Source organism: Arvicola amphibius, chromosome 17, assembly GCF_903992535.2.
Source record: "Arvicola amphibius chromosome 17, mArvAmp1.2, whole genome shotgun sequence".
NCBI classification, from domain to species: domain Eukaryota; kingdom Metazoa; phylum Chordata; class Mammalia; order Rodentia; family Cricetidae; genus Arvicola; species Arvicola amphibius.
In genome coordinates, this window is record NC_052063.2 from 3435729 (window position 1) to 3460606 (window position 24878).

Sequence of the window (24878 nt, forward strand, 5' to 3'; positions counted from 1 at the left end):
CACAAAGTAAACAGATCCCCAGCTCCGGGGGCAGGCATCCTGCAGTGCTGGGCCGCGCAGGGTGTTTGGATCTCCACCCTAAGGGTGCACAGAAGCCAAGGAACATTCGATCCAGGTTTCAGTGAAGCCGACCGGGAAGCCCTTGACTGCGCAGAGCCCATAAGTTTCTGCAGCCCACTCTCAACTGGTTGGGAAACAGGCACATAGGGTAGCAAGCCACTAAGTCAGCAGTCCTAGCAAGAAAAAAAAAAAAAAAAAAGCAGCATCTTAAGGCCAGAGCGGTGATCTGATGAACTGGCCGACCTGAAACTTGGAGGAAGGTGGGGGATGGTGCGCTAAGACGAAACCTGAAAAACTAACAGTCGTGTTCAGTGACCGAGAGGGAACGCAGTGTGCCTGCGGACGCTTGGAAGGACACTAAGAAAACACGAGGTGATCATGGCATTCCGGAAGGGTAGCTCCGGTGTCGATCCCCTCCGGGCAGAACTAAAGCGGGCGAGACGCTGCTGGCACGTGGGGCAGAAGGAACAGGAAAACGAAAAGAGGCCGGAGTGAGCCGGCTCACCACCGACCCTCCCCGGTAGCTCGGCGAGAACGCGGGTGCAGACGCCGGGCTCCCCGGGATCCCTGCAGCAGGGAGTTACAGAGCGCCCCGAGAAACCGCGGGGTGCGCCCATGCTCGCGCGCGCGCGCGCTTTTCCCGGACGAGCCGCTCCGCTGGCTCGCGGGCTTGGGGGCGTGGCGCGTCCGGGAGGGGGCGTGGCCGGGGCGTGGCCTCGGGCGCGGGCGTCGCGGAGGGAGGGTGTCGCGCAGAGGGAAGCGGCCCGCGGCGGAGGGAGGGGAGGCCGAGTCCTGGAAGTGGAGCTCCGCGCTGGGACTGGTTCCTTCGCAGCCATTTTCTGTCCAACCAAACAGCCGATTGGAGACGGGAGCCAACCAGGGCTGCATTGGAGGTTTGTGTCTCGCTTCGGCCAATGATCGCTCCTAAACCGACTCCACTTTAGCTCGAATGAAATGTCCGTCTCCTCCCGGCGCCGTCCCCGCCGCCCAACGCCGCGTCGGTCGGGGGGCCGCTCTCCGGCCGCAGCCTCCGGGAGGGCCGGGCCTCCGGGGCGAGGCCGCCGCTGTGCTTCGGGCCCGGCCGGGCTGGGCGCGGGGCGGCGGGCGCTTTGTGCGCGGGGCCGCGAGCTCGGCCGAGCTGGGCCGGGCCGGGCGGCTGCGGGGCTCTCGCGGCGGCAGCCCCCGGGCCGGCTCCATTTTGTTGGGCGAGCGGGCGGGCGGGGAGGGAGGGAGGGAGGGAAGGCGGCCCGGGCGAGCGCGGCGCCCCGGAGCGGCCGCTTTTTGTCTCCCGCATCCCGGCGGCGGCGGTGGCGGTGGCTGTTGGGTGCGGGCGGCGGGGGATGCGCTCAGCTCGGCCGCCCGGGCACCTGCGAGCCGAGCAGCGAGCGGCCTGGCGCTCCCCCGGCCCGCTCCGCGCCTCCAGCATGCAGCCATCTGGCGGCTGGCGCGCCCCGGACTTGCCCCGAAGGTGGGATGGGAACCTCGGAGGTTTGCACGGTGGTTTCAGGCACTCGTGCTTGGTGGGGGGTGGGGGCGCGGGAGGGTCTGCGAGAACAAAGAATTACCGAGCACCCACAGATCGTTTTTCTGGCGCAAAGTGCTACAACAGGTCTGTTTGATTTAGGCAAGGTTAGGTAGCAGGCGACCTTTAAAATATGGCATCCCGCTAACCCTGAGGACCCTAGTTTTGTGGATCGTGTCACAAATCACCGGGGTGGCTTCACCTCTCAGTTCGGAAACTAGATCGGCAGCCGAAAGTGATGGCTCAACTCGCCAGTAGTAGTGGCATTAATAAGCAGGAGATTTACGGATGAAGTGTTGAGAGTTTTATCAGGATTCCTTTAAAAGGCAAATTCCTCCTCTGCACTGCTCTTGTAGCTTAATTTAAGGTTTCTATCGATACGAAACTGCGGTTGTCGATGCCAAAGAATGGAGGTTGGAGGAAGGGAAGACTGCTTTTCTTGGATGCAGATTTGCATTTCTCAAACATTAAAGCAGATGTATGCATTCCCTTGAGCTATTACAGATTATAACCTGCCCCTAGGAAAATGTTTTCCATGCGAAGTGACAGCGTGATTTTATTCTTAATGGACTCAACCTAAATATATACTTAGCCAACTATTTGGGTTACTTGTGTTAGGTAAGGGCTCTCCCCACACCCTTTCTAAGCAGTATTCCTTACACATACCCGGCTCCTGTGTTTACGTGTTCAAACACTTGAAAGCTACAAGAGCAGTTTTGGATCCAGAAAAAAGACATAATTTGGAAGGATGATACAAATTACTTTTAAGAGTCTAATATGTTAGGCAGTCTTGGCTGTCTGGTCCCTTTAATGCCGTTTTCAGAATTCAACTCAACAGCCCCAGTTTCTTCCCCTGCTATTTACTACATCCCATGCTTCAGTGGAAACCAGTATTCTTCCTTTAACCATTAACACTGGAAGGATTTTTGTTTTGCAATGCCCCCCCTTTAATTGTTTGACAAAAGGGGGGAGGGAACGGTAAATAGGAAGGGTGCCAGTTCTGTCACTGGTTCTGTTTTACTCAGTTATTTTTGCCTTACAGTGAGACCGAAGTGCTGTCTCGATGCCATTTTAGTTCACAGTGATGGCGCTCCAAAACTACAAAGAAGGGCCCTGTGATTTTTTTTTTGTTGTTTTTGTTTTTGTTTTTGTTTTTTGTTTTGGTGGGCCCTTTGGGTGGTGTGTGTCTTTATTTCTAACATAAGATAAATTCATTACAGTTTGACATAATTTTTTTTCTTCCATCATCAAAAATTGAAGTTAACAGATGGGGTATTTCTGTCCTTGGTGTTAATATATATATAATTTGGCCCCTTATTTGGAGTATTATGATGAATATCGTTAAATTCAGATCAGGCAGTGGTAGCACACGCTTTTAATCCCAGCACCCGGGAGGCAGAGGCAGGCGGGTCTCTATGAGTTCGAGGCCAGCCTGGGCTACAGAGTGAGTTCCAGGACAGGCTCCATAGCTACTGGGAAACCGTGTCTTGGAAACTAAGGGTTATGTTAGAAACATAACCTCCCTGTAGACCCTCCATTGAGTAAGTCTAGGAGGTAAGATGAGCTCTGTCTCTAATTTTAAGAAAGCCTGTAGACTGTGCACTTTTACTAAGACATGTTTGTCTTTTAGGTTAAAATTGGGCAAGGATCCACCACCTTTTGACAGGTGTTTGAGAGCACCTCCAATACACAGTTCTGACAGTGTTTCATGACAGTAAGTATCTGACCATTTTGGTTAATTCTGTATGAAATAAAAGGAGAGGGCTGTATAACGAGCCTTAGAGGTCTAGACAGACAGTGCCTGTGCTCATCCCTTTTGCCTCTGGTCAGCTATGGGACTTGCTCACTGGCCCCTACGGCCCCTCAGCACTGGTCTCTGGGCTGTCTGTTCATCTGGTGGGGTTATGTGCCGGATGGACAGGGGTGAAGAAGGGGGATGCGGTTTATCTGGAAATGTCAGGAGGGGTCCTCCCCGGCCCAGCACAGCCTGACAGATGGGTGTCACTGGTGCGTCAGAGGCTTGGAGATGGAGGCAGGTACTTGTCCCAGATTGGGGTTTCACAGGCTTCACTCTCAAAGGGAGACCTGCATTTGGTCGTCCCTCAGGCATAGGCTAGTGCTAAGAGTTTTCTCAGTAGAAGGGGACGTTTGGATTTGATGCCAGAGACCTTGTGGAAGCTGTTTTGGGGAGTTCACCTTGATAGTGTGCAAAGCTGGGCTGGGTAGTGATCCATTCGGATAGAAATGTGGGAACGGAGCTGGTGCTGATTAGTTAACCTAGACCAGGAGACTGGTGCTCTTTAGAGTCGCCAGATAGGGAGATGAATTAAATTCCTGTGTCCTAGTGTTCATTGATGGTTGCTTACATAGCAGGCAAAACTGTGATTGTAACTTTGGTATTTATGAGAGTGGAGGTACTATTTAATGAGTTCATTAGAAGAGTAGAGAGGAAAGAACCAACAGTAACCTTGGATTGAAGCTAACAGGGGACAGAGTAAGAGAGTCACTCTGGAAGTCTCGGGAGGGAATTGGGCAGTGGGGTCAGTCTGCAGTGGTAGATCTGGAAAGGCAGCTTTCCAAGGGGTTTTGTTGGCACCTTGGTGTTTAAGAACCTGGGAGTGAAAAGCTTCGTAAGGACCACGTGACGCCGTGAGAGCCAGAGCCAGACAGGGAGTGGGAGGGTGTGCCACAGCTGTGAGGGCACGCGTGTGTGTCGGGAGAGTGAGGAAGGCAGACAGGGCTGCAAATAGAGGAGGTGAGGAATCCTGATAGTGTTTCTCACCCTGCAGAAAAGACAGCTGGGAAGAGGTTAGGTCTGTATGAGAGGAAAGAGCAAGAGCCAAGCTGTTTGAAAAGGCATAATTACAAGCGGCTGAGGCTGGTGTGCTCGTGGGAAGCACCATGCCTCTGCTCAGGCCTTTTGCACGGTAACCTGTCCCAGCAACCCCGGCTCTTTCTATAGAGGATAGATGTGACCGTTGACCAACACTGTAGTTAGTGGGAGCTGCCCCCACCTCAGACAAGCCCAAAGGGCACACTGGTCCCGAACTCCAGAGCACATCCTGAACCACTGTTCTGGAGCAGCTTGAGTGCTTTCGTTACATAATCAGTAGCCAGAGAATGAAGAGAGAGGTACATGGAAAGTCAGGCCTGTGCACTACAGGAAAAGTGACCAGGACCGTGTCTGTAAAGAACACGGGGGCTCTAGGTGTGCGCCCCACTTACTACGTCAGCTCAGGCAGGTCCACACCCTCATCTCCCCCTTTTTAAAAATTGAATTTGGTTAGTGTGTGTGTGTTGGTGATGGCGTGAATATTCATGCCATGGCCGGACGTGGAGGTCAAGGTCTCTGTGAATGCGGTTTCTCCTTCCCTGTGTGCCTGCTGAGCATCTTGCTGGCCTGTGGCTAAGAATCTTAAGCTGCTGCATAGGGCCGTGAACATCTCTGAGGTAGTTAGCAGTGCTCAATAAACACACATGTTAAAGAAGACACTGTTTACCAGTGCTTACTGTATTAGCAAGTGATTAGTCTGGTTTGAATAGTGCTACTTTAAAATCAGAATAAAAGTAATAAAAATGCATTATCGTGTCATCTTTAAAGAACAGCATTATCAATTCAGCTGGATAGCATAGTAATGAGATGTCTGAATTCAGTTCCCCAGGCCTAGAAGGTGTCCAGTCCTGGCCAACTAGGCCCCTTGTTGCCTTATGCTTGCGTCCCTGGCCTTTCCGTCCCTTTCCTGCCCTCTGCTTCTACAGCCACGCGTCTCCTGGTGCGGATTCCAGCATTGCTCTCCCTTAAGCTCTCTGCAGCCAGGCAGAAGTGCTGTGCGGTCACTCTGTCCTGTGCACGTGCAGGGCTCACCTCCCTTCCCGCTGTAACAGCAGTGTTGCAGACCCTTCTGTCTGTGGCTCTAGTCCTGCTCCCACCAGGCCATTTTCTGTACTGGACGAGAGTCTTGTGCTAGAACTCGCCCTTTGACGGCTCTTGTCCACAGGGGAGCAGCTTAGGGGTGTTTGTGTGTGTGTGTGTGTGTGTGTGTGTGTGTGTGTGTGTTTCTCTGTTTCTTTCTGAAACATCATTGCACGCCCTCCCCCCACTCCCTTTGGGCCTGATTTCTATTCTTACAGTTTCAGTTTAAATGCCATATCCTTATGTTGTTGTTTGGTTTTTCAAGACGTTTCTTTGTTTCCCGTGTGTCCTGGAACTCGCTCTAGCCTCAAACTCAGAGATCCGCCTGCCTCTGCCTCCTGAGTGCTGGGATTAAAGGTGTGCGCCACCACCGATAGCTAAATGCCACCTCCTAATGGAGCTTTCTTTTCCTGGCCCTTCAGACTAGTGGAAGGAACCCTTTTGAAGTACGGTCACCAGCAAAACCTCTTTGCTTTTCTCATCGCCGACAACATTAGCAGTTGGCTGATTGGTTGTCGTAATTTATGTAAATACATAACATGGAACATGACCGTTTCACTGTGCTCGGTATTTACAGATAGGGAAGCCCTGCGAGCATAAGTCGTCTGTTCATCCACCTTGTTGAAGGTCTCATGGCCAGTGAGGAGCAGGAAATTCAGATTGGGCAATTGCGGAGCCCGTGAACTGGGAGCCCGTGGACTGCTCTCTATTCCCTCACCCTGCCCCAGCTTACATAAGACTTGTTTTCTCTGCAGGACGAGGACAGAGCCCTTATCTGTTATTTGTTGTTAGGTGGCCACACAGTGTGGACCAGTAAACACTAAGTACTCACTCAGTGAAATATTTGTTGGCTGACTTTCATCTGTTCTCTTTCATAAAAATTCCATAGAAAAACAACCTTTTAGCCTTTATAACAACAAGCTTTCCCCACTTCCTTACATACAGCAGGGCAGCTGGCAGCAGGGCTGAGGCTGCTTATCCCAGCAGTGCTGCTGCACTGGTGGATCGGAGTGAACGTTACAGGTCCCAGAACAGGATAAATGAAGGAATTCCAGCAGGGAAGGAGTGGTGGGGTTTAATGCTAGATAGGTAGAGGTGAGGAACAGAAGGCGTGAAGTGACAGGAAGGCTAAAACTTAGAGAACCAAAGACTTGAGAAGAGGATGCGGCAAGCCAGTGCTGCAGGAACTGCAAGCTAGTGCTGCAGGAACTGCAAGCCAGTGCTGCAGGAACTGCATGCCAGGCACTGTTTTCGCAGCCCTGTCGTGCTCATTCTGACGGCCTGGAAGAGAGGAGTGCAGGCGGTCAGGACAGCACGATGGCAGGCGTCGGGCCTTTCGCTCTAGTGTCTTTGGTTGTATTTATAAATTAATTCATCTCTAGTCCACCTAGCTCTTAGAAGTCTCTTCCCCAGGGCGTTAAGGCTAGTATCCTGAGAACATTCACTCAGCCAAGAATTTCAGTAGTCAAGATCTAGTTCCAGCTGTGGGTTCTGAATCAAATCTTTTGGTCTAATTTTTCCTTTAAAACAGTGAACCCTCAGCTGTTCTAGTAGAGCATCTCTCCATGGCCAGTAGGTCCATTGTCATAGCCCTGAAAGCATTTATGATCAAAGACATAGCCTTTCTGTTGGGGTGGTGGGTGCCAGGTGCTAGTGTAAGATGGGGGGCAGTACTGGCCCATGTATATAGAAATGAGTGTGACCATACATCTCCATAGACAGAGGCTCCTTTAAACAGTTATAAGTTACAGAAATTTATCTGTCTACAATGGAATTAGATGGCAAAGCCAACAGATGCATGGGAAACATGCCATGTTGAAAACTTGGAAATCAGCCTGGTGCGTTGGTTTAGAAAAAACCCACAGCGATGGAGAATGTACTCTATGAGGAGTGGGTGGCTGCAGTCAGTGCTGACTTCTAGGCCTTAGCTCAGTGTGCTAGTTAGACTCCACATGCTTGCCATGTAGATAATGCAGCCTTAGGTTCTCCATACACACAGGCCAGTCCTTCCGTGTTTAGTATTTGCAAAGCAGAAAACCTTCTGGATCTGCTGGTGGTAAAATTAAATGGAATCTGTTCAGGGCTAATGCCCCCTCCCCCGATTTTTTTCTCTTAGTGATTTTGTTTCTCATATCCCTAAGCAAAATAAGACAGGTTGGGGCTGAGGAAGAGCGTAGTTGACTCAGCACCTGCTACATGAGGACCTAAGTTCAGTCTCCAGCACACATATGAAACAGCGCAGCGTGTGTGCGTGGTGTACGCATGTGCCTGCCTGCCTGTCAGCGTATGCACCTGTGTTGGAAACAGACACCCAAGCCTGATTGGCTAGTTGCAGGCCTGTGAGAGACCGTCCATAGAACAAGGTGTCTGCCCTGAGGAATGACACCTGAGGTTGACCTCAGGCCTCCACGGCACAAAGAGTCACTGTAAGGCTTCTTCTTGTCTGTGTTTGTGCTTTTTCTATGTCTGTATTCAGGTCTCTTAAATATTTCTTTTGTTTAAAGAATCAAAAAAAATTGTGGAGCTAGGGGAAGAGAAATCACTCAGAGGTGATGAGCTCATTCAGAACCTGAGGTAATGCTTGCGGTGGCAGCATATGCCCATCTTCTCAGGTTTGGGTCAAGGCAAGATGCCCTTGTGTTCAGCTGTCTGTGTGACGGGACCCTGCTGGAAAAAGGGGGGGCACTTACTTTCAGGTGGTAGGGAGGAGTGCAGCAGGAGCAAAGGGTGGCCTGTCCTTAGGCTGTGCTGGGCGTCTGGAAGGGACAGGGCTGGCCCACTGCCCAGGGACTGCTGTGCTCGCTTGATCTGGTGTTCCAAGGAGAAAGTGTGAGTTAAGGCTGACTGCTCTGTATTTGAGCATTATGTAGTAGTTGAAAAGCAAGAGGCGTGTACTTTAGATTCATTTTGTTTGTTTATTGATTTTACACTTATTACATATGGAAGGTAGACAGGAATGTTGAGTAGTTAGCAGATTATTGAGAAACTTTCTTCAGTAAGGTAAACTAAAAATTCGAATGATTGTTTTCTGAAGAGCACTAACAGACTTTGTCTCCTTAGATGGATGGCGATAGCTCTACCACAGACGCTTCTCAACTGGGCATTTCCGCGGATTACATTGGAGGAAGCCACTATGTTATACAGCCTCACGATGGTAAGACGCACAGCTAGAACCAGACACCCTAGGGCACCAGAGTCTTGACAGCACAGTGAACAACTGCATGCCGTGGTTCCCTGGAAATCTAAATGATGGTCGAGTCTAGGCACACAGTCTATATTCCCTCCTTTCTGGGAGGCTGGAGCAGGAGGGCTACAAGTTCAGGACCGGCCTAATCAGCTTGATGAGACCCTGTCTCAAAAAGTTATGGCCAGGTATGGTAGTGCGAGTAGAGCTTTAACCCAGCACTCAAGTGGCAAAGGCCAGCCTGGTCTACATAGTGTGTTTTGGGACAGCCAGGGCTACACAGAGAAACCCTGTCTCAAATGAAAGAGAAGTGGGGAAGAGAAGAAGGGAGAGGAGAGGAAGGCATCGGCTGGATAGAACTCAGTGCTCTGAGATCTTCCCCTAAGACCCTTGCTCCAGTCCAAGTATCCCAAAAGTCAACCTGTTGTAGAAGCACACACTGCTGTCTTTATTAGACACACTCTGGGAGAGTGGCAAAGCCTAGGCAGAGTTCTCTAAAAGGGAGCTCTACAGAGTGTCAGACTTTAGCACTGACTCCCTCTGAGCAGTAAGGGGAATGCTTATGCGCATCATCAGGAATAGTTTGCTTTTGTGGCATTTTAATTTGTAAAATTAACATGTATTTTTTTAGGAGCTCTGAAGGGATTAGTGTTACTAGATACTATATTATTTTCCAGTTGGGTCAGTAATATTCAAGTCTTAATTTTTTAAATCTATAGACTTTAATATAAAATTTATATGAACAGGTTTATGTAAGTGCTGGCTAGGAGTTTTATATTTTATAAACTTTACATATGCAAGTCTATAGAAACTTGGTTTTGGATAAACATAAACTTAGTCTAGTAATATTTAAGGAGCGTAGGTTGCAAACTGAGTTTTATAGCTAAGTTAGGCAGTGAATGAGGCTTGGCTCTGCCAGTGCTGGGGATCGAGCCCAAGACCTCATGGGTGCCTGTCAAACACGTCTCACTGAGTTCCTTCCCCTAGAGGTGAGCATCTGCTCTGTGAACCAAGTCCCGGGCACACAGAGCTGGTCCTGGCACCGGGAAGGCTCAAGAGGGAAGTGGGAAGGGAGAGGACAGCACCACTGTCACAGGGAGCAGAGCCAGCCACGGCGCTGCCCGGAAGGGGAGGGCTTTCTGCAAGGTGCCATAAGGGCTGATGGAGCCTCTTGAAGAATGGGTGGTGGGGTTTACATGACAGCAAAGACAAAAGAATTCTAGGCACTGGGTTTGAGATGAGGAAATGTGGAAAACACGGTTAGCATGGTCTTTGAGGAGCATCGGGTGATGAGCCACAAGGCTCTTGCTTTAGATCATGAGATTGTCTTTCCAAGGTGGAGGGAAAATATGAGTAGTGTTTAAACGATTCTTTTTACTTGTGTGTTTGTGCCTGGGTGAACCTATGTGCACCATGTGTGTGCAATTGCCTGTGGAGGCAGAGGGAACTGGAGTTACAGGCGGTTGTGAGCTGCCTGATGTGGGTGCTGAGAACCGAACCCGGGTCCTCTGCAAGAGCAGTAAGTGCTCTTAACCGCTGAGCCATCTCTCCAGTCCCTAAACCTAATTCTTAAAAAACTTTCTTTAGATACTGAGGACAGCATGAATGATCATGAAGATACAAATGGTTCAAAAGAAAGTTTCAGAGAACAAGATATTTATCTTCCAATTGCAAATGTGGCTAGGATAATGAAAAATGCCATACCTCAAACAGGAAAGGTAACGTAGAGGAGACTTTGTCTGGCTTTTCTTTCCAGGGGGAGGGAGAGGGAGTGGAAACTGGAAGCCACACATGGATACATAATCCAATCAGTAGTGAGCTATTGATTTCCACCCCCAGCCTTTTAGCACATCAAATATTTGTTGGTGACGACGTGGCTGACACAGTACCTGTCTTAAGTCATCCCGCCACCCCCCTCATACACTCCATACATACACCCAGAGTGAGTGCCAGTCACCCCCGTATACACTACATACACGCCCAGAGTGAGTGCCAGTCACCCCCGTATACACTCCATACACACCCAGAGTGAGTGCCAGTCACCCCCGTATACACTCCATACACACCCAGAGTGAGTGCCAGTCACCCCCGTATACACTCCATACACGCCCAGAGTGAGTGCCAGTCACCCCTGTATACACTCCATACACACACCCAGTGCCAGTCACCCCCGTATACACTCCATACACACACCCAGTGCCAGTCACCCCCGTATACACTCCATACACGCCCAGAGTGAGTGCCAGTCACCCCTGTATACACTCCATACACACACCCAGTGCCAGTCACCCCCGTATACACTCCATACACACACCCAGAGTGAGTGCCAGTCACCCCCGTATACACTCCATACACGCCCAGAGTGAGTGCCAGTCACCCCCCGTATACACTCCATACACACGCCCAGAGTGCCAGTCACCCCGTATACACTCCATACACGCCCAGAGTGCCAGTCACCCCCGAATACACTCCATACATACACCCAGAGTGAGTGCCAGTCACCCCCGTATACACTCCATACACTCCCAGAGTGCCAGTGACCGAGGTGGCACTGGACTGGAGCTGTATGAGTTCCAGGACACCTTGGTATTTGGAAACAGATGTTTACATTTTATACAAATAGAGGCGATACACACCTCAGTTGGTGCACGCACGCACACACGCACGCACACACACATACGTCTTAGACTCCTCAGCCAGGTGTGGTGGCACTTGCTTTTAATTCTAGCATTTCGGGAGCCGAGGCAGGAGGATTGCCAAGAGTTCAAGGGCCACATAGCAAGTTCCATACCAGTGTTGGCCACATGATGAGACCTTGTATCATAAAACCTTATCACTCAGCTTATCATTTTGTCTGAGGTAAATTTCCTACGTTATATATTGCTTTATATAGAATATATATGCATATTTATATTAACCTTTTCCATTATTTTTATAAACGTTCTTTTGAAGTAAAACTTTCAAAGACATATATGGATAATACGTTACTCACACTGTAAGTTCTGATCTGAGATATTCCTACTTATGTTTCAGGGCAGAGCAGTTGTTCTGGATTTGCTTTTAAGTAGCTCATGCCTGCTCAGTCTCTTATCAGAACTCCAGCCATCTGGGCCACCAACAGCTGAAATGTGGCTGCTTTGGAAGGAGTCACGCCACAACTAAACCACCATAATTTAGAGGCCTGGTGTGAGGAGGACAGTGATGGCATGGTTCTGCTATAATATGTAATGTATTATATAGCATACATGCACACACATAAATGCTCGGGAGTCGTGGACGTGGCTTCACGTGGAAGGAGACAGAGTCAGACACTTAGCTTGCGTCCTTTTGTTTCTGCCCCATACATGCACATACATAAATGCTAGGGAGTCGTGGACGTGGCTTCACATGGAAGGAGACAGAGTCAGACACTTAGCTTGCGTCCTTTTGTTTCTGCCCAGTCCATTATGCAACCCGTTTACTTCTGCACCGCACAGAATGGACATGGAGGTAAATGACAGTATGTGTATGTATGTAGAGAGGAGTGTGTGTGTGCTCGTGTGTGCACAGCTGCATATATGTACACATACTACCAAACATGTATAAAGGGTAGGGGACAACTTATGGTTCAGTTCTTTGTTTCCATCATTTGGGCCCTGGGGACCAAAAACTCAGGTGGCCAGGTTTGGCTGCAAGCACCTTTACCTACTGAGCCATCTTGATAGGACCCAACCACAGTGATTTTTCAAGGAGGAATCTGAGAGTCGGCTACTGCTGTAAGTGGCTCTAGAATTGCTTGATCTATTTTGTTTTCATCATTAGACCCCAGACCTTTATTTTATATGTATGCTTGTGTGTATGTATTGAGACACACAGGGTCTTACTGCGAAGCTATGCGTGGCCTGGAACTTGTCGTGTGGCCCAGGCTGGCCTTTGCATACTTCTGCCTCTCAAGAATGAAAAGCATTTACCACCATGCCCAGCAGACCCCAGAGCTTGAAGAGAAGAATTCTCATTCTTCATAATGATGTGGAGGGTGTGTGCTGTTGTAGGCAGCCCTCAGAACCCAAACCTGAGCCGGGCGGTGGTGGCGCACGCCTTTAATCCCAGCACTCGGGAGGCAGAGGCAGGCGGATCTCTGAGTTCGAGGCCAGCCTGGTCTACAAGAGCTAGTTCCAGGACAGGCTCTAGTAACTACAGGGAAACCCTGTCTCGAAAAAACAAAAAAAAAAAAAAAAAAAAAAAAAAGAACCCAAACCTGACATTTTCTAAGAGTTAAGTTTTCTGTTATTGGAGGAGGTGCTTGTTTGTCCTGACCACCCTACTAGCTTAGCTCTGAAATAACCACACAGAAACTGTATTATTTAAAACACTGTGTGGCCATTAGCTCTAGCTTCTTATTGGCTAACTCTTACATGTTAATTTAACCCATCTCTATTACCCTGTGTTTCACCACAATGTTGTGGCCTACCTTCTTCTTCCAACATTCAGTCCAGTCCTCCCCGCCCACCTAAGTTCTGCCCTATCAACAGGCCAAGGCAGTTTCTTCGTTCATTAATGGTAATCACAGCACACAGAGGGAACTCCCACATTATTCTGTGAATTCAGATTTTGTATTTTCTGAACTTTTTTTTTTTTAGCATTTTATTTGTGTGCATTAGTGTTTTGCCCGAATGTATATCTGTGTACCTAGTACATACCTGGTGCCTGAGGTAGCCAGAAAAGGAGTCAGATCTCCTGGAACTGGAGTTAGATGGTTGTGAGCCACCATGTGGGTGCTAGAAATGGAACCCATGTCTTCTGGAAGAGCAGCCAGTACTCTTAAAACGTCAGTCCAGGGTTTTTTGGGGGAGGGGGTGTTTATTTTGTATGTCCTTATTCATGGAATGCTGAGAAGTGTTCCCTGAGTCTTGGCCCTCCGTGTGCTCAGTGCAGGCATCCCTGTGGGATGGGAGCTGCTCAGTATACATAGCAGCGGCTCTTAACCATCTCTGTTCTGGCTTTGAGTAGTTGCAGAAGTTCCTCTCATTTTTATGTCCGTTTTTGTACTGTTTATTCTGAGTCCGAGTCGGCTGGTGCCAACATTGTTAATATTTAAGGGACTGAAGCCCAACCATCCTCAGCGCAGGGAGTGTGGCACAGTTGCTAGAGTGCTGGCCCCGCATACAGGAGCCCTGGGCTTTTATAGCTGGGCATGGTTCCAGCCCTTGAGAGGTAGAGGCAGGAAGATCAAAGGTTCAGGTTACCCTTGGCTACATAGAGAGTGCCCAGCCTGGGCTACATGAGACCATGTCTCGAAAGATGTCTGTCAGTACGTGTGGTTGGTGTGTAGCTTTGTTCTCACAGGTATTAAGAAGGTAATACTTAATTTCTACAAATTCACCTATGTTTTATTTTTCTTCTTCAGATTGCAAAAGATGCCAAAGAATGTGTTCAGGAATGCGTGAGTGAGTTCATCAGCTTCATCACGTCTGAAGCAAGCGAGCGCTGCCACCAGGAGAAGCGGAAGACCATCAATGGGGAGGACATTCTTTTCGCCATGTCCACCCTGGGCTTCGACAGCTATGTGGAGCCCCTCAAGCTGTACCTTCAGAAGTTCAGAGAGGTGAGCTATGCTGAGGACGGCGGCGGCGCCCTCCACTCAGCGTCTCTATGTCCCTTAAATGCTCTACAGCCAAGTACGTGACACTTCCAGCAGCGTTTGCTGCATTAAATCAGAGTATGTTGCTGTTTATTGTGAACTTCAGCAGGTGAGCTGTGATGAGAGGGGTTCTGGGTTCGTGCTGCAGGCGGCAGACCGCTGAAGTAGCTCAGGCTCTGGTTCCCCGTCCGTGACGAGACTTCCACTGCAGGATTACTGAAGACTGAGTGCTGGGCAGTGCTGCTGGGTTTAACTTAGGAGTCGCTGGCCAGTGTGAGACTTCTCACTGACTGTCTCCTTGTATGTACGCACGCACGAGCCACGTCTGCTGTCTAGCACTTGGCACCTTAGTTTTTGTGACAGGTCTCACTGCGTCAGAAGCCCCGTACCTGGCTGGGCTGGCTGGCCAGTAAGTCCCCAGGACCCTCCTACCAGCCTCCCAGCACTGGCACACACCAGCTCCTAGTGGATCATGAGGACTCTGTGATTGTGTCTTTAGTCCCTGGAACTTGGTGGCTTTTGCATGGAATAATTTAAGTGGGAAAATGGAGAGTCCACAATATTCTTTCAAGTATTTCCCACAATACTTTCTTTGATGCTGAAGAGTACCACAGACCTGGAGAGCAGGTGGACTTTTGATGTCTCTGGTTTAAACTAATTTGCATTTAAGGATATTAAACAGTATGCTTGGAGCTTCCCAGTATTTCCCAGCTGGCTGTCCACACCGACAACACACAGGAACATGCCATAAAGGGTTAATAAAAGACTGTTATAGTCAATCAACTTAAGTTTCCAGTTCTGGACATCACGTTCTCGTTTAGAAACAGTTCAGATGTGAACCCTTGTTTTGGCTTCTTTATTCCCTAGGCCATGAAAGGAGAGAAGGGCATTGGTGGAGCCGTCTCGGCTACTGACGGGCTAAGCGAGGAGCTCACAGAAGAAGCCTTCAGTAAGCATTTCACAAGCTGTTGTTGGGGGTGGGCTGGGAGTCAGGCGCTGAGCAACTTGTCAGGAACTTTTCTAAATGACCTCTACAAGTTCATGTCCTTGTGTGAAGTCAGTGAGGGAAACGTGGAGATTTTAACTGGGAGGACACCGTGACTTTTCAGCGATAATTCCCAGTCATTTTCATAGCTTCTGAGAGGACACGGAGAGAACTATGGCTTATAACAAACCTGTGTGATATAAACGTTAGCACGGGAAATGTCACTCCCACAGTGCCTGCTGCTCTCTGTGTTCTCTGGCCACGCCCTGTGGTGAGTCTGGGGCCAAGCATAGAGTCCCTGTTGCTAACTACAGTCTAGAGAGGCATGCGGTTGAACTGGAAGGCACAATAGGACAAAAATGTGACTTTTATTTTTGTGGAGACTTTTAAAAAGAAAATACAAAGTTTGTGATTTTACATAGGATTATATTCTGCATATATGGGAGAACTGTAGTGGGACATTAATGACTTGAAATTAAGGTTAAGGCCAAGAATGTAAGATTATTTTCCCTTTAATTTTTTTTCTTCTCTTTCTTTAGCTAACCAGTTACCAGCTGGCTTAATAACCGCAGACGGCCAACAACAGAATGTCATGGTGTACACAACATCCTACCAACAGGTACGGTGCCGTCTGCATTTCAGACGCTTCAGACACAGCCTGTAGTCACTATAATCACTGGTTTTGCTTAATCACCAAAATTTCAACTTACTTTTAAGGATGTAATAAAATTGTTTTCTCAAAATATTAATTACTGTCAGAATGCTCAGGTGCTCGCGTTGTAGAGAAGATAGCTGGCGCAGCTCCAAGGGGCGGGTGGGGGCTAACTGTGGGAAGCAGATCCGTCCGGGGCATAGTACTTTAAACTTTGAGATACCGTAATTTACATTTTGCAATCCTAGATTTCTGGTGTCCAGCAGATTCAGTTTTCGTGATCTGAAGAAGTGGTGGAAAAGGCTGTGGAGAGTCCGACCGAGTCTGGAACTGGCCTCGGGAGGAAGAGAGGGCCAGGGCGCCTGTTTGTACAGTAAGCAGCTGTAATGTAGCTTCCTGATGCTTGACTCATTGAGGTGTTAATTCTGACTTGAGAATCTTTTTCATGGATAATTTTAAAGAAAAAAATTGGACTTCAAAGGTATTAAAATATTTTTGTTTTGTATGAGAGTTTGTTGCTCTGTATGACGCCTGTATGCATTGTATATTGCAATTTATTCCTGTCAGAGATTACTTGTAGACAGTTTCTTATTTTCATATTGAATCATGTTATTTTGTAATTCAAGTAAGCAGCTGGGTTAATTCATGATGTTTGCCCTTTTAATAAAATATGAGGGTAGAGTTCATTTTGAATGCAAGTTGCCTTTATTAAAATTTTGAGTTTGTCTTGGCTATATACTATCTTGCATGATAACCTAGCTAGACTTTTGCATTTATTTATTGAAATTAATTTTTTTTTGGTAAAACAGTAATAGCTTAAGCAGTATCTTTTTTCAATGTAATTGAATCATGAAGTTGGATGCAGAAGCAAGTGTTGTCTGGCCTATATATAAACTTGGTGCCCATCGCTGTCCGTAACCTGTTCAGGTAGTGTTAGTTATTATGTGTTAGAATTCATTTCCGTTTGACATAGTCCTACAGCCCTTAAGACAGTTTCTCTGCGTAGCTTTGGAGCCTGTCCTGGAACTAGCTCAGAAAACCAAGCTGGCCTCGAACTCACAGAGATCCGCCTGCCTCTGCCTCCCGAGAGCTGGGATTAAACGTGTGCACCACCACCGCCCAGGGAAGTAGTCCCTTTCTTAAAAGTATTACAGCGTCCTCTTCAGAAGAGGGGGTCTTAGTTCGCGATAAGGTCATATCACCTTTTGCACGGAAAGGTCAGGCTCCTTGAGGTGTGGTTCTGTGCAGGCGGTTTACACGGATGAGTGAACATGCAGGAGAGCCCTGGAGACTGCTGAGGAGCAGCACGGAGCCTCGTAGTTGCTGTCATGCTGTACAGTGAACAGGAGAGGATACAGCTTTGTACAGCTAGTGTGTGCTTGGGTTCCCTTTTAAAGTAAAGACTTATTTTCTTATCTATGCTTTCTAGTAATGATTACTTTAAATTTTTGTGCATGTGATGGTAGTTTTGTCTCTATCAAAAAAATGGCTTATTGTCCAGTTTGTCCAGAAGGAAATTTGTGGGAACTCTAATGGAGGAAGGAGAGCAGTTTCCTGGATACAAGCCGAAGGGTAACAGCCACTTTGCCAGGAGTCTTGGAGAACATAGCAGGCTTTTCAGAGACAACTCTTCCCCTCCTGTACCCCCTTTTCAATAATAGCTTTATGGTAGAAAATGCACATAGAAAAGAAAGGGAGAGGATGGTTAAGCAAAGTCAAGTCACCCTACTGTGTTGAAATAACCAATGTTAATATTTTGATAAATCATCTGTTCTTTTACTTTGCTAAATATGTATATTTTTATAAAAATGGGCTTATGTTGTGCACACTGTTTGTAACCAGCTTTTTCACTTAACAGTATATTGTGAACATCTTCCCGGGTTGTGAATGGCCTTCCGCATCATGTTTACTGGGTTTTTATTCTGTTGTATGACTAAATCATGATTAATTTATTTAATCGCCTACTGGAGATTTTGACTCTTTTCATCTTTTTATAGTTATAAATAGCCCTTCACTGAATCTTGTATAAATCGTAACTTTTTTTGAAATAAATTCTTAGAACTGCTGGGTTACCAGACACAGAGAGAGGGAAGGTTTTGCTCCACGGTGGGGGTGGGGATGGGGGTCACTTTTGTTGTGCGTCTTACCTAGACATCGTCGCTGCCTTACCGACAGTGTGAGACCTTGGGCATCAGACCATCTCGACAGCTACTCAGAGGTTAAAAGTGAAAATAAAAAAGAAATGACCATTTTCAAGTTTACAACATAACATCAAAACAGGACTGTGAACCTGATTGTGAGGGGTACCTTTTGGGGCAAAAGCAGGTCGACTCCGGGTTGTATCTCCTTACCACGCAGGGAAGGGACCAGGCTGTGTGTGCCCGATACACGTCCTTCACGTTCAGCAGTGCTGGGTTCATGTTTGTCCTGACTCACATCTGATAGCATCCTCAAGCCAAAAATTGTATTTTACAATTTTTTAAATACTTCTTTTTTGGTTAAAAGTGACTTAAGGTTTTAGTGATTTAAGTTACAGGTGTCATGAAGGAGTTAAACTTTCCTGATTTGGGTGTTTGGTGCAGTGGTGTACAAGTTACTAGTATTTATTTCTCTCCTTCATGTAATATGTATGCAGCATTTTCCTTTTGTGAAAAAAACGTGCCTTATTGCCTTGGTGAGCAAAAGAAACCCAGTAACATCTAATATTCCAGTTGTAAATACTTACGAGGTCTATCTCAGATGGCTGTAGTGGAGCAGGGAGAAGGAAGCAACAAAAGGCTGGCAGGGTGGCAGTGGGTAAGTGCGCTTGCTGCCAAGACTGACATGAGTTCTGTCCCCCAGTCTTTCATGCACACACAATAAATACGTGTAATTTTAAAAAATACACAATCTTATCATTTGCGAGATATAAATATATATAGTTGAGGAAGTTGTGCTTTATCACCAAGGAATTTATATACTTGATGAAATATGCCACCAGACAGTGGTGGTGCACAGCTTTAAACCCAGCAAGGAGGCAAGGCAGAGGCAGGCAGAAACGAATTCAAGGCCAGCCTGGTCTACAAAGTGAGTTCCGGACAGACTCAGAGAAATCCCGTCTTGAGAAACTGGAGGGGGAAAAAAGGCCTCTAGTCACTCAGACCTAGGCTACTCTGGTTCTTTCAGAGGGTTCTAGATAGTGTGGGGTACATGGCTCTTGTCCAGTGCTTTGTGGAGAGGGGATTTAGGAGCATCCAAGTCGTCCCATTTCTGGTCTAGAGTCACACCTGCAGATGACAGGGAGTGTGTTACTGCTCTGGTCTAGAGTCACACCTGCAGATGACAGGGTGTGTTACGCTCTGGTCTAGAGTCACGCCGGAGTGTACTCTGCCTCCCTTCCTTGTTCACACGGCTCCCATCAGCACTGCATGGATGGGCTACAGAGCAGCAGCTCAGGCACATCATGCATTAGTGTGCATTCCTCCGTCTTTGCCTTGCCCCTTTTAGATGTAAGTCAGGTACTGCTGCTGGCAGAAGCAAGTTTGTGTCTTAAAGTCCTTGCTTTCTGTACTTAATCTGAGAGTCTATGAAAGAAAGGTAGTTCTGAGTGTTGAATAGTTAGCAGTCAGTTGAAACATGTTTCTGGGGACTGAGTTAGGGAAGAGCGCAGGCTTACGGGGGCTGTCTTCTGACCTCAGTCACACCCACACATTCACACAAATGCAGTAACGGTTCTGGGCAAGGACAAGCAGACGCAGCGCCTGTCTCATCGCCAGCAAGGCTCCACACACAAATAACCCTCATCGCTGGGCTTTTAGGAAACCAGGTGAGATTGGTGGCACACTGCCAAAAGGCCCCACACTTGTGAGGCTGGCAACAATAAAAACACCAGGGGCTAGAGAGAGTGCTCAGTGGTTAGGACTACTCAGTATTCTTGCAGAGGACTCAAGTTTGGTTCCCAGCACACGCGCGCCCACCCACACACACACACACACACCGGGCAGCTCACAAGCATCTGTAACTCTAGATCTAGGAGATGAGACAACTCAGTTCCCCGCCAGGCTCTGCACTTTACACATCCCCACTCCCCCAATTTAAAACACAAATACTCTGGAAAGCAATCAGCAAATGAGAGCATGCAAGGTTGATGAAATGCCAGTTCTGCTTCTTACTCTGGCGAAAATAACTTGGAAACTCCTTCCTTGGGGCTGGGGAGATGGTTAATTGATCCCATGCTCGCCAATCATGCATGTTCAGTTCACAAGAGTCCTGTAAAGCTGGAGAGGTAGTGCGTGCCTGGTTCCAGCACTAGGGCAGTGAAGACAAGCTCCCAGGCCAGTGAGCGGCCCCGTTACTCTTACGTTTTCTCATCTGTAAGTGGATTCCCCAGAACTGCAAGTGCTGCTGTACAGGTCTGTGTTTCCCGACTTCTGTGTAGACTTTAAACACCCTGTAGTGCTGGGTGTCAACGCCACAGGCCTTGTAATTCCTGCACTAAATCAAGAATTTAGACTGGGCAGTGGTGGCGCATGCCTTTAATCCCAGCACTCGGGAGGCAGAGGCAGGCGGATCTCTGAGCTCAAGGCTAGCCTGGTCTACAGAGTGAGTTCCAGGACAGCCAGGAACACACAGAAACTCCTGTCTCGAAACAAACAAACAGAAGGCATAATCACTGGAAAGACATATAGTGCTTCTGACCGGGAAGGCACAAGGAAAAGATGGGAGTTTTCTCCAAGTTGATTAGCATACTCAACACAACTACAGAAGACAATGCACGGACTTGGTAGGAAATGTGTGAACCATAGGCAAAGTACTGACATCCAGAACATACATAGAAACCATAGGCATCAATGAAAGACAACTTATCAAACGTGATCAAAAGACACTAATCACTGTTCACAGAAGAGGACCACATATGGGAAAATGAACCCATCAGTAATGGAGGAATGCCAGTTAAACCCACCATGAGATACTGTATAATAGGCATCCAGCTGGCCGATACTACACAGCCAAGAACAAGGGTTGCCAAGGTGTCCAGGACCTCAGGCCGTGTTGCCAGTGACAACACTGGGAGCCCAGCTTAGTAGTGACTTCTGCAAGCTGCGGCATGCAAATCGATCATCTCTGAACCTCTTACATTCTTAAAAACTGAGGCGCTCAGAGCTACAGCACACGCTGCGTACTTCCCACGTGTGAAACCAAAGTGGAGACTTAAAGACTCAAAGCATGCACATGCGGGCCCGGCCACACACCAGGACAATACTTACACTGTGGTGTCATGAGAACAGCTGTCCGAGAAGAACTGGACGTGCAAGGAGATGGGTACGAGAAGCATCACGTTCCTCAAACATTTATTTATTGAGTCACCTGTCCTGTGTCAGTTATGTTCTCAACACTGAATACGGCAAGGAGCACAGAGTTTACATTGCAAATGGGCAGAATGTCCACAGCAGCATTGTCTTCAACAGAGAAAACTGAAAGCAATAAACCCAACCCTGGTAAACAGAAGAGCAGATAAAACTGTAGGGCAGTAATACAATGGAATATTATATAGCAACGAAACATGAAATACAGGCATGTGCATAAACATGGATGTAAATTTTTTAAAAAATACCAGAAAAGTACGTCACAGGAGAATACATACATCATGATTACTTTTAAAAACAAGTCCAAAACCAGGTAAATCTAAACATTTTATTTAGAACATACACATGTATGAGAGAGCTACAAGTAAAAGCACAGAAATAATTAGTAGAAACAAATCCAGAGCATTTACACTGTATGGTGTGTATGAAGAGAGGGAACGGGGCAGAGGGATTTCTACCGTTAGGAGCGCTCTGCTTCCTAAATGAAGCCTGAGTCTCGTCGTTTTACTTCTTCACCCAGACGGTTTACAGTTGGCATGCACTGTGTGACAATACTCCACCAAACACGGCACAGCTACTTCAGTCACCGCTGTGCAAATGAGAGGCAGCCAACAATAAAGGGGCAAGACCGTAACATACAAGACAACCAAGTGTGGACAATTCTTCATGGAAGCAGGCAAAGAGCCAGTGAGTTTACAGTACTACAACCCTGCCCTTCCATACCAGCCCACAGCCACCACCTCATCTCTGCATGAGAATTTTTCTCACTGTGTATAATTCTTTCTGTAAAGCAGATAATGAACCCTGCGTAGTGGGGCTGCAAGTTCAGGGTCAGCCTGGACTACACAAGGTCTGAGCTAGCCTGGGGTTCTGGCAAGGTAAAGGGTACAACTCCTTACTGAATGCTGTTGCCTAGGCACTTCTCCTGATTGTGCACTTGTGGGCTAAGTGTTTCTACAACCTGGGCAACACAGAGCCATTCTCAACTGCCTCCTTATCTTCATCAAGGACAGCTTCCTTCTGTGTGTGCAAAAAATGTCAACATCACCTATTTCTAGAGACTGTCTGCCAACATCACCCCATCTGTGCCATTTTATGGGCTTGCAGCAGTTAAGGTACAATTTCTCCTAGTTCAGGGAATTCACTAAAAATTCTGGTCTTCGAGCTGGAGAGATGGCTCAGTGGTTAAGAGCACTGCTTGCTTTTCCAGAGGTCTTGAGTTCAATTCCCAGCAACCACATGGTGGCTCACAACCATCTGCAATGAAATCTGGTGCCCTCTTCTGGCTTGCAGGCATACATGTAGGCAGAACACTGTATACACAATAATAAGTAAATAAATATTTAAAAAAAAAATTCTGGTCTTCAATTCAGAAATCTGAAAAACAAAAGAGCTCTTGAAGTACTGAACCCATCAGCTGTTTTTCTCTGTTTGGTTTATGGAGTGGTTCAGGGCAGACTAGTCATGGCAGCAAGACTCAGCTCTATTCCTAACACCAGCAGCTAACTCATCAGCAAGTTGCAAGAGCTGCTGTGGCTATTCCATCAACAACACACGTGTACACATACACCTAGCTGGCTGCACAACCCAGAATCTCGTCACACTGAACTGGAATGGACAATTGGGATGCATCAAACACTGGGAGCTTCCAAACTCTGCCAAGCACCCGCCACGCTTTGTTTTAGTAGATCAACCTGGTAGGATCAGGAGACCTCCCAAGTATACATTTTCTTTCTCTTAAATTTTAGTTCTGCCAAGGACAGAAGCAGCACACGGATGGGGAGGTGAAGAGCCGTTTGGAACCAGGAGGTTAACTGTCCTGAGATTTCACAGCTTTCATTCCGTGTACAGACCTGTTTTTATTTCTCCCAGGACGTTACAGTCTGTCTTTCCATGCATGATCAGAGTAACACATTGTAGTTAGAGAAATACACAAGGACAGAGACTTGTAATTCTAACTAGACCTGAAGGAAGGAAGCCAAGGGCATCTTGCTTCCCTGTGAGTAAGAACCTTAAACTAAGTGCGGTGACTCAGGCCTGTAAGCCAGCACTTGAGAGGCAGAGGCAGGGGACTGCCGGGAGTTCCAAGTCAGCCTAGGCCATAGAATGAAACGCAGCAGCAGCATGCCCGCAAGCTTACAAGACCACACTGGCCCGCCCGCCCGCCCCAGAGCAGCAGGAGTGCAGTTCTGAGCCAGCCGCTCTCTGTGCTTACTACCTAGCTGTCTGGTGTCAGAATAAATGACTAATTTCTGCCCCGTGTGGTAGCGCACATCTTCAATCTCAGCACTCAGGAGGCAGAGGCAGGAAGATTTCTGGAAGTTCGAGGACAGCCAGGGCTACACAGTGAGACCCTGTCTCAAAACAAAAAAATATACAAAAAGATGACAAAAACCAAGAGATTTTTAGGTCTAACAGATTTCTAGATCATTTTGATCTTCTCTATGCCCACCAATCTCATTACATCCTCAAACAATTTAAGATTAGACCCTCCTCTTTGAGATCTAGCACCTCCCTCCTAAACCCGTTATTTATCTTGTAGTTTCCTTAGTTAGGAACCCAGTGCAGGGGAAGGCAAGACAAAGCTGAAATGTCCATTTCCCCAGTATCATAAATACACTACAACCACTCTCCCTGAACCACTCGTTCCGATCATGGCTTGAGACTGGGGAACGGAAGACTCCAAGGGTGGCGAATGTCTTCACTCGCCTGTTCAGTTATTTACGTGCTATTAACGGCCCAGGATGGAAGAGCATGAAAACCCAGTCTCTGTGCAAACACCCGTCATTAGAGTCCAGAAAGGGACAATGCTAACAACTAAGGGACAACATTTTTGAGACTGTGAAGAAAGAAGCCTTAGTGCAACAGCTGGAGCTCCCTGAAGGTGGAGGAGGCCAGGGAACGCGTGGTCAGGCTAGTCAAGGTCATAGAAATGGCAGGAGTGGGAGTGTGGACTACAGACAGGACACAGAGTAAGAGCGACAGATGAGCCGCCACAGGCATGGGGAACTGAAAATCCCGAGGGGCTGTGTGCCAAGATGTGGTGCAAGGAGCGAGCCTCCTAGATCCGGAAAATGCAGCATTGTGCCTGATTCTTGTTAGAGCCATCTCAATGGAGTAGCAGGGTAGAGCCTGGCTGCTGTGAACCAGAGGTGAGACAAGTCTAGACTGTTCTTGGAGCATCTGTCTGTTCACCTGCACACAGGCCAGCACAACTGTAACACGGGGGGGGGGGGGGGCGGCGGTGCACAAGTGGGGATCCAATCTTGGAGAAAATGACTCCTGAGCACTATCTAACTTCAGTGTCTAGACCGGCCATCTTCAGTTGAGACTACCTTTGTGTTCAAGTGAAGATACGTCAGCATCCCACAGACTGGCTCTGCCACCACTACTCTCTGCATCATTCAAAAGAAATAATAACATTTCTAATTGTTTATAGAAAAGGGGCATTTATTTTCCATATCATTGGTACACAATACAGAGAACTGCCTATAATCAGTCCTAGGAAATAACAGTCCCACCTCAGACGGCAAAGCCAAGCCCTTGCAGTCTCTGCATGGGGAGTAGATGACTACAGGAGCTCCAAACACTGACCAC

The 24878-nt window shown here is 47.7% G+C and overlaps 1 protein-coding gene across 2 annotated transcripts; it reads left to right on the forward strand.

The window, feature by feature from the left end:
• The first annotated feature begins 803 nt into the window (after positions 1 to 803).
• Nfyb (nuclear transcription factor Y subunit beta) lies at positions 804 to 17898 on the forward strand. Of its 2 annotated transcripts, none has more exons than XM_038314798.2 (8): positions 804 to 953; positions 3213 to 3296; positions 8556 to 8649; positions 10267 to 10397; positions 14066 to 14263; positions 15167 to 15248; positions 15824 to 15903; positions 16185 to 17898. In XM_038314798.2, exons 2-8 carry the CDS (start codon positions 3291 to 3293, stop codon positions 16215 to 16217), a joined length of 624 nt encoding a protein of 207 aa, XP_038170726.1. In that variant the 5' UTR covers positions 804 to 953; positions 3213 to 3290; the 3' UTR covers positions 16218 to 17898. The 2 variants fall into 2 exon arrangements, with proteins under 2 accessions (XP_038170726.1, XP_038170727.1); XM_038314799.2 differs by lacking the exon at positions 804 to 953 and adding an exon at positions 1355 to 1528.
• Positions 17899 to 24878: the final 6980 nt, after the last annotated feature.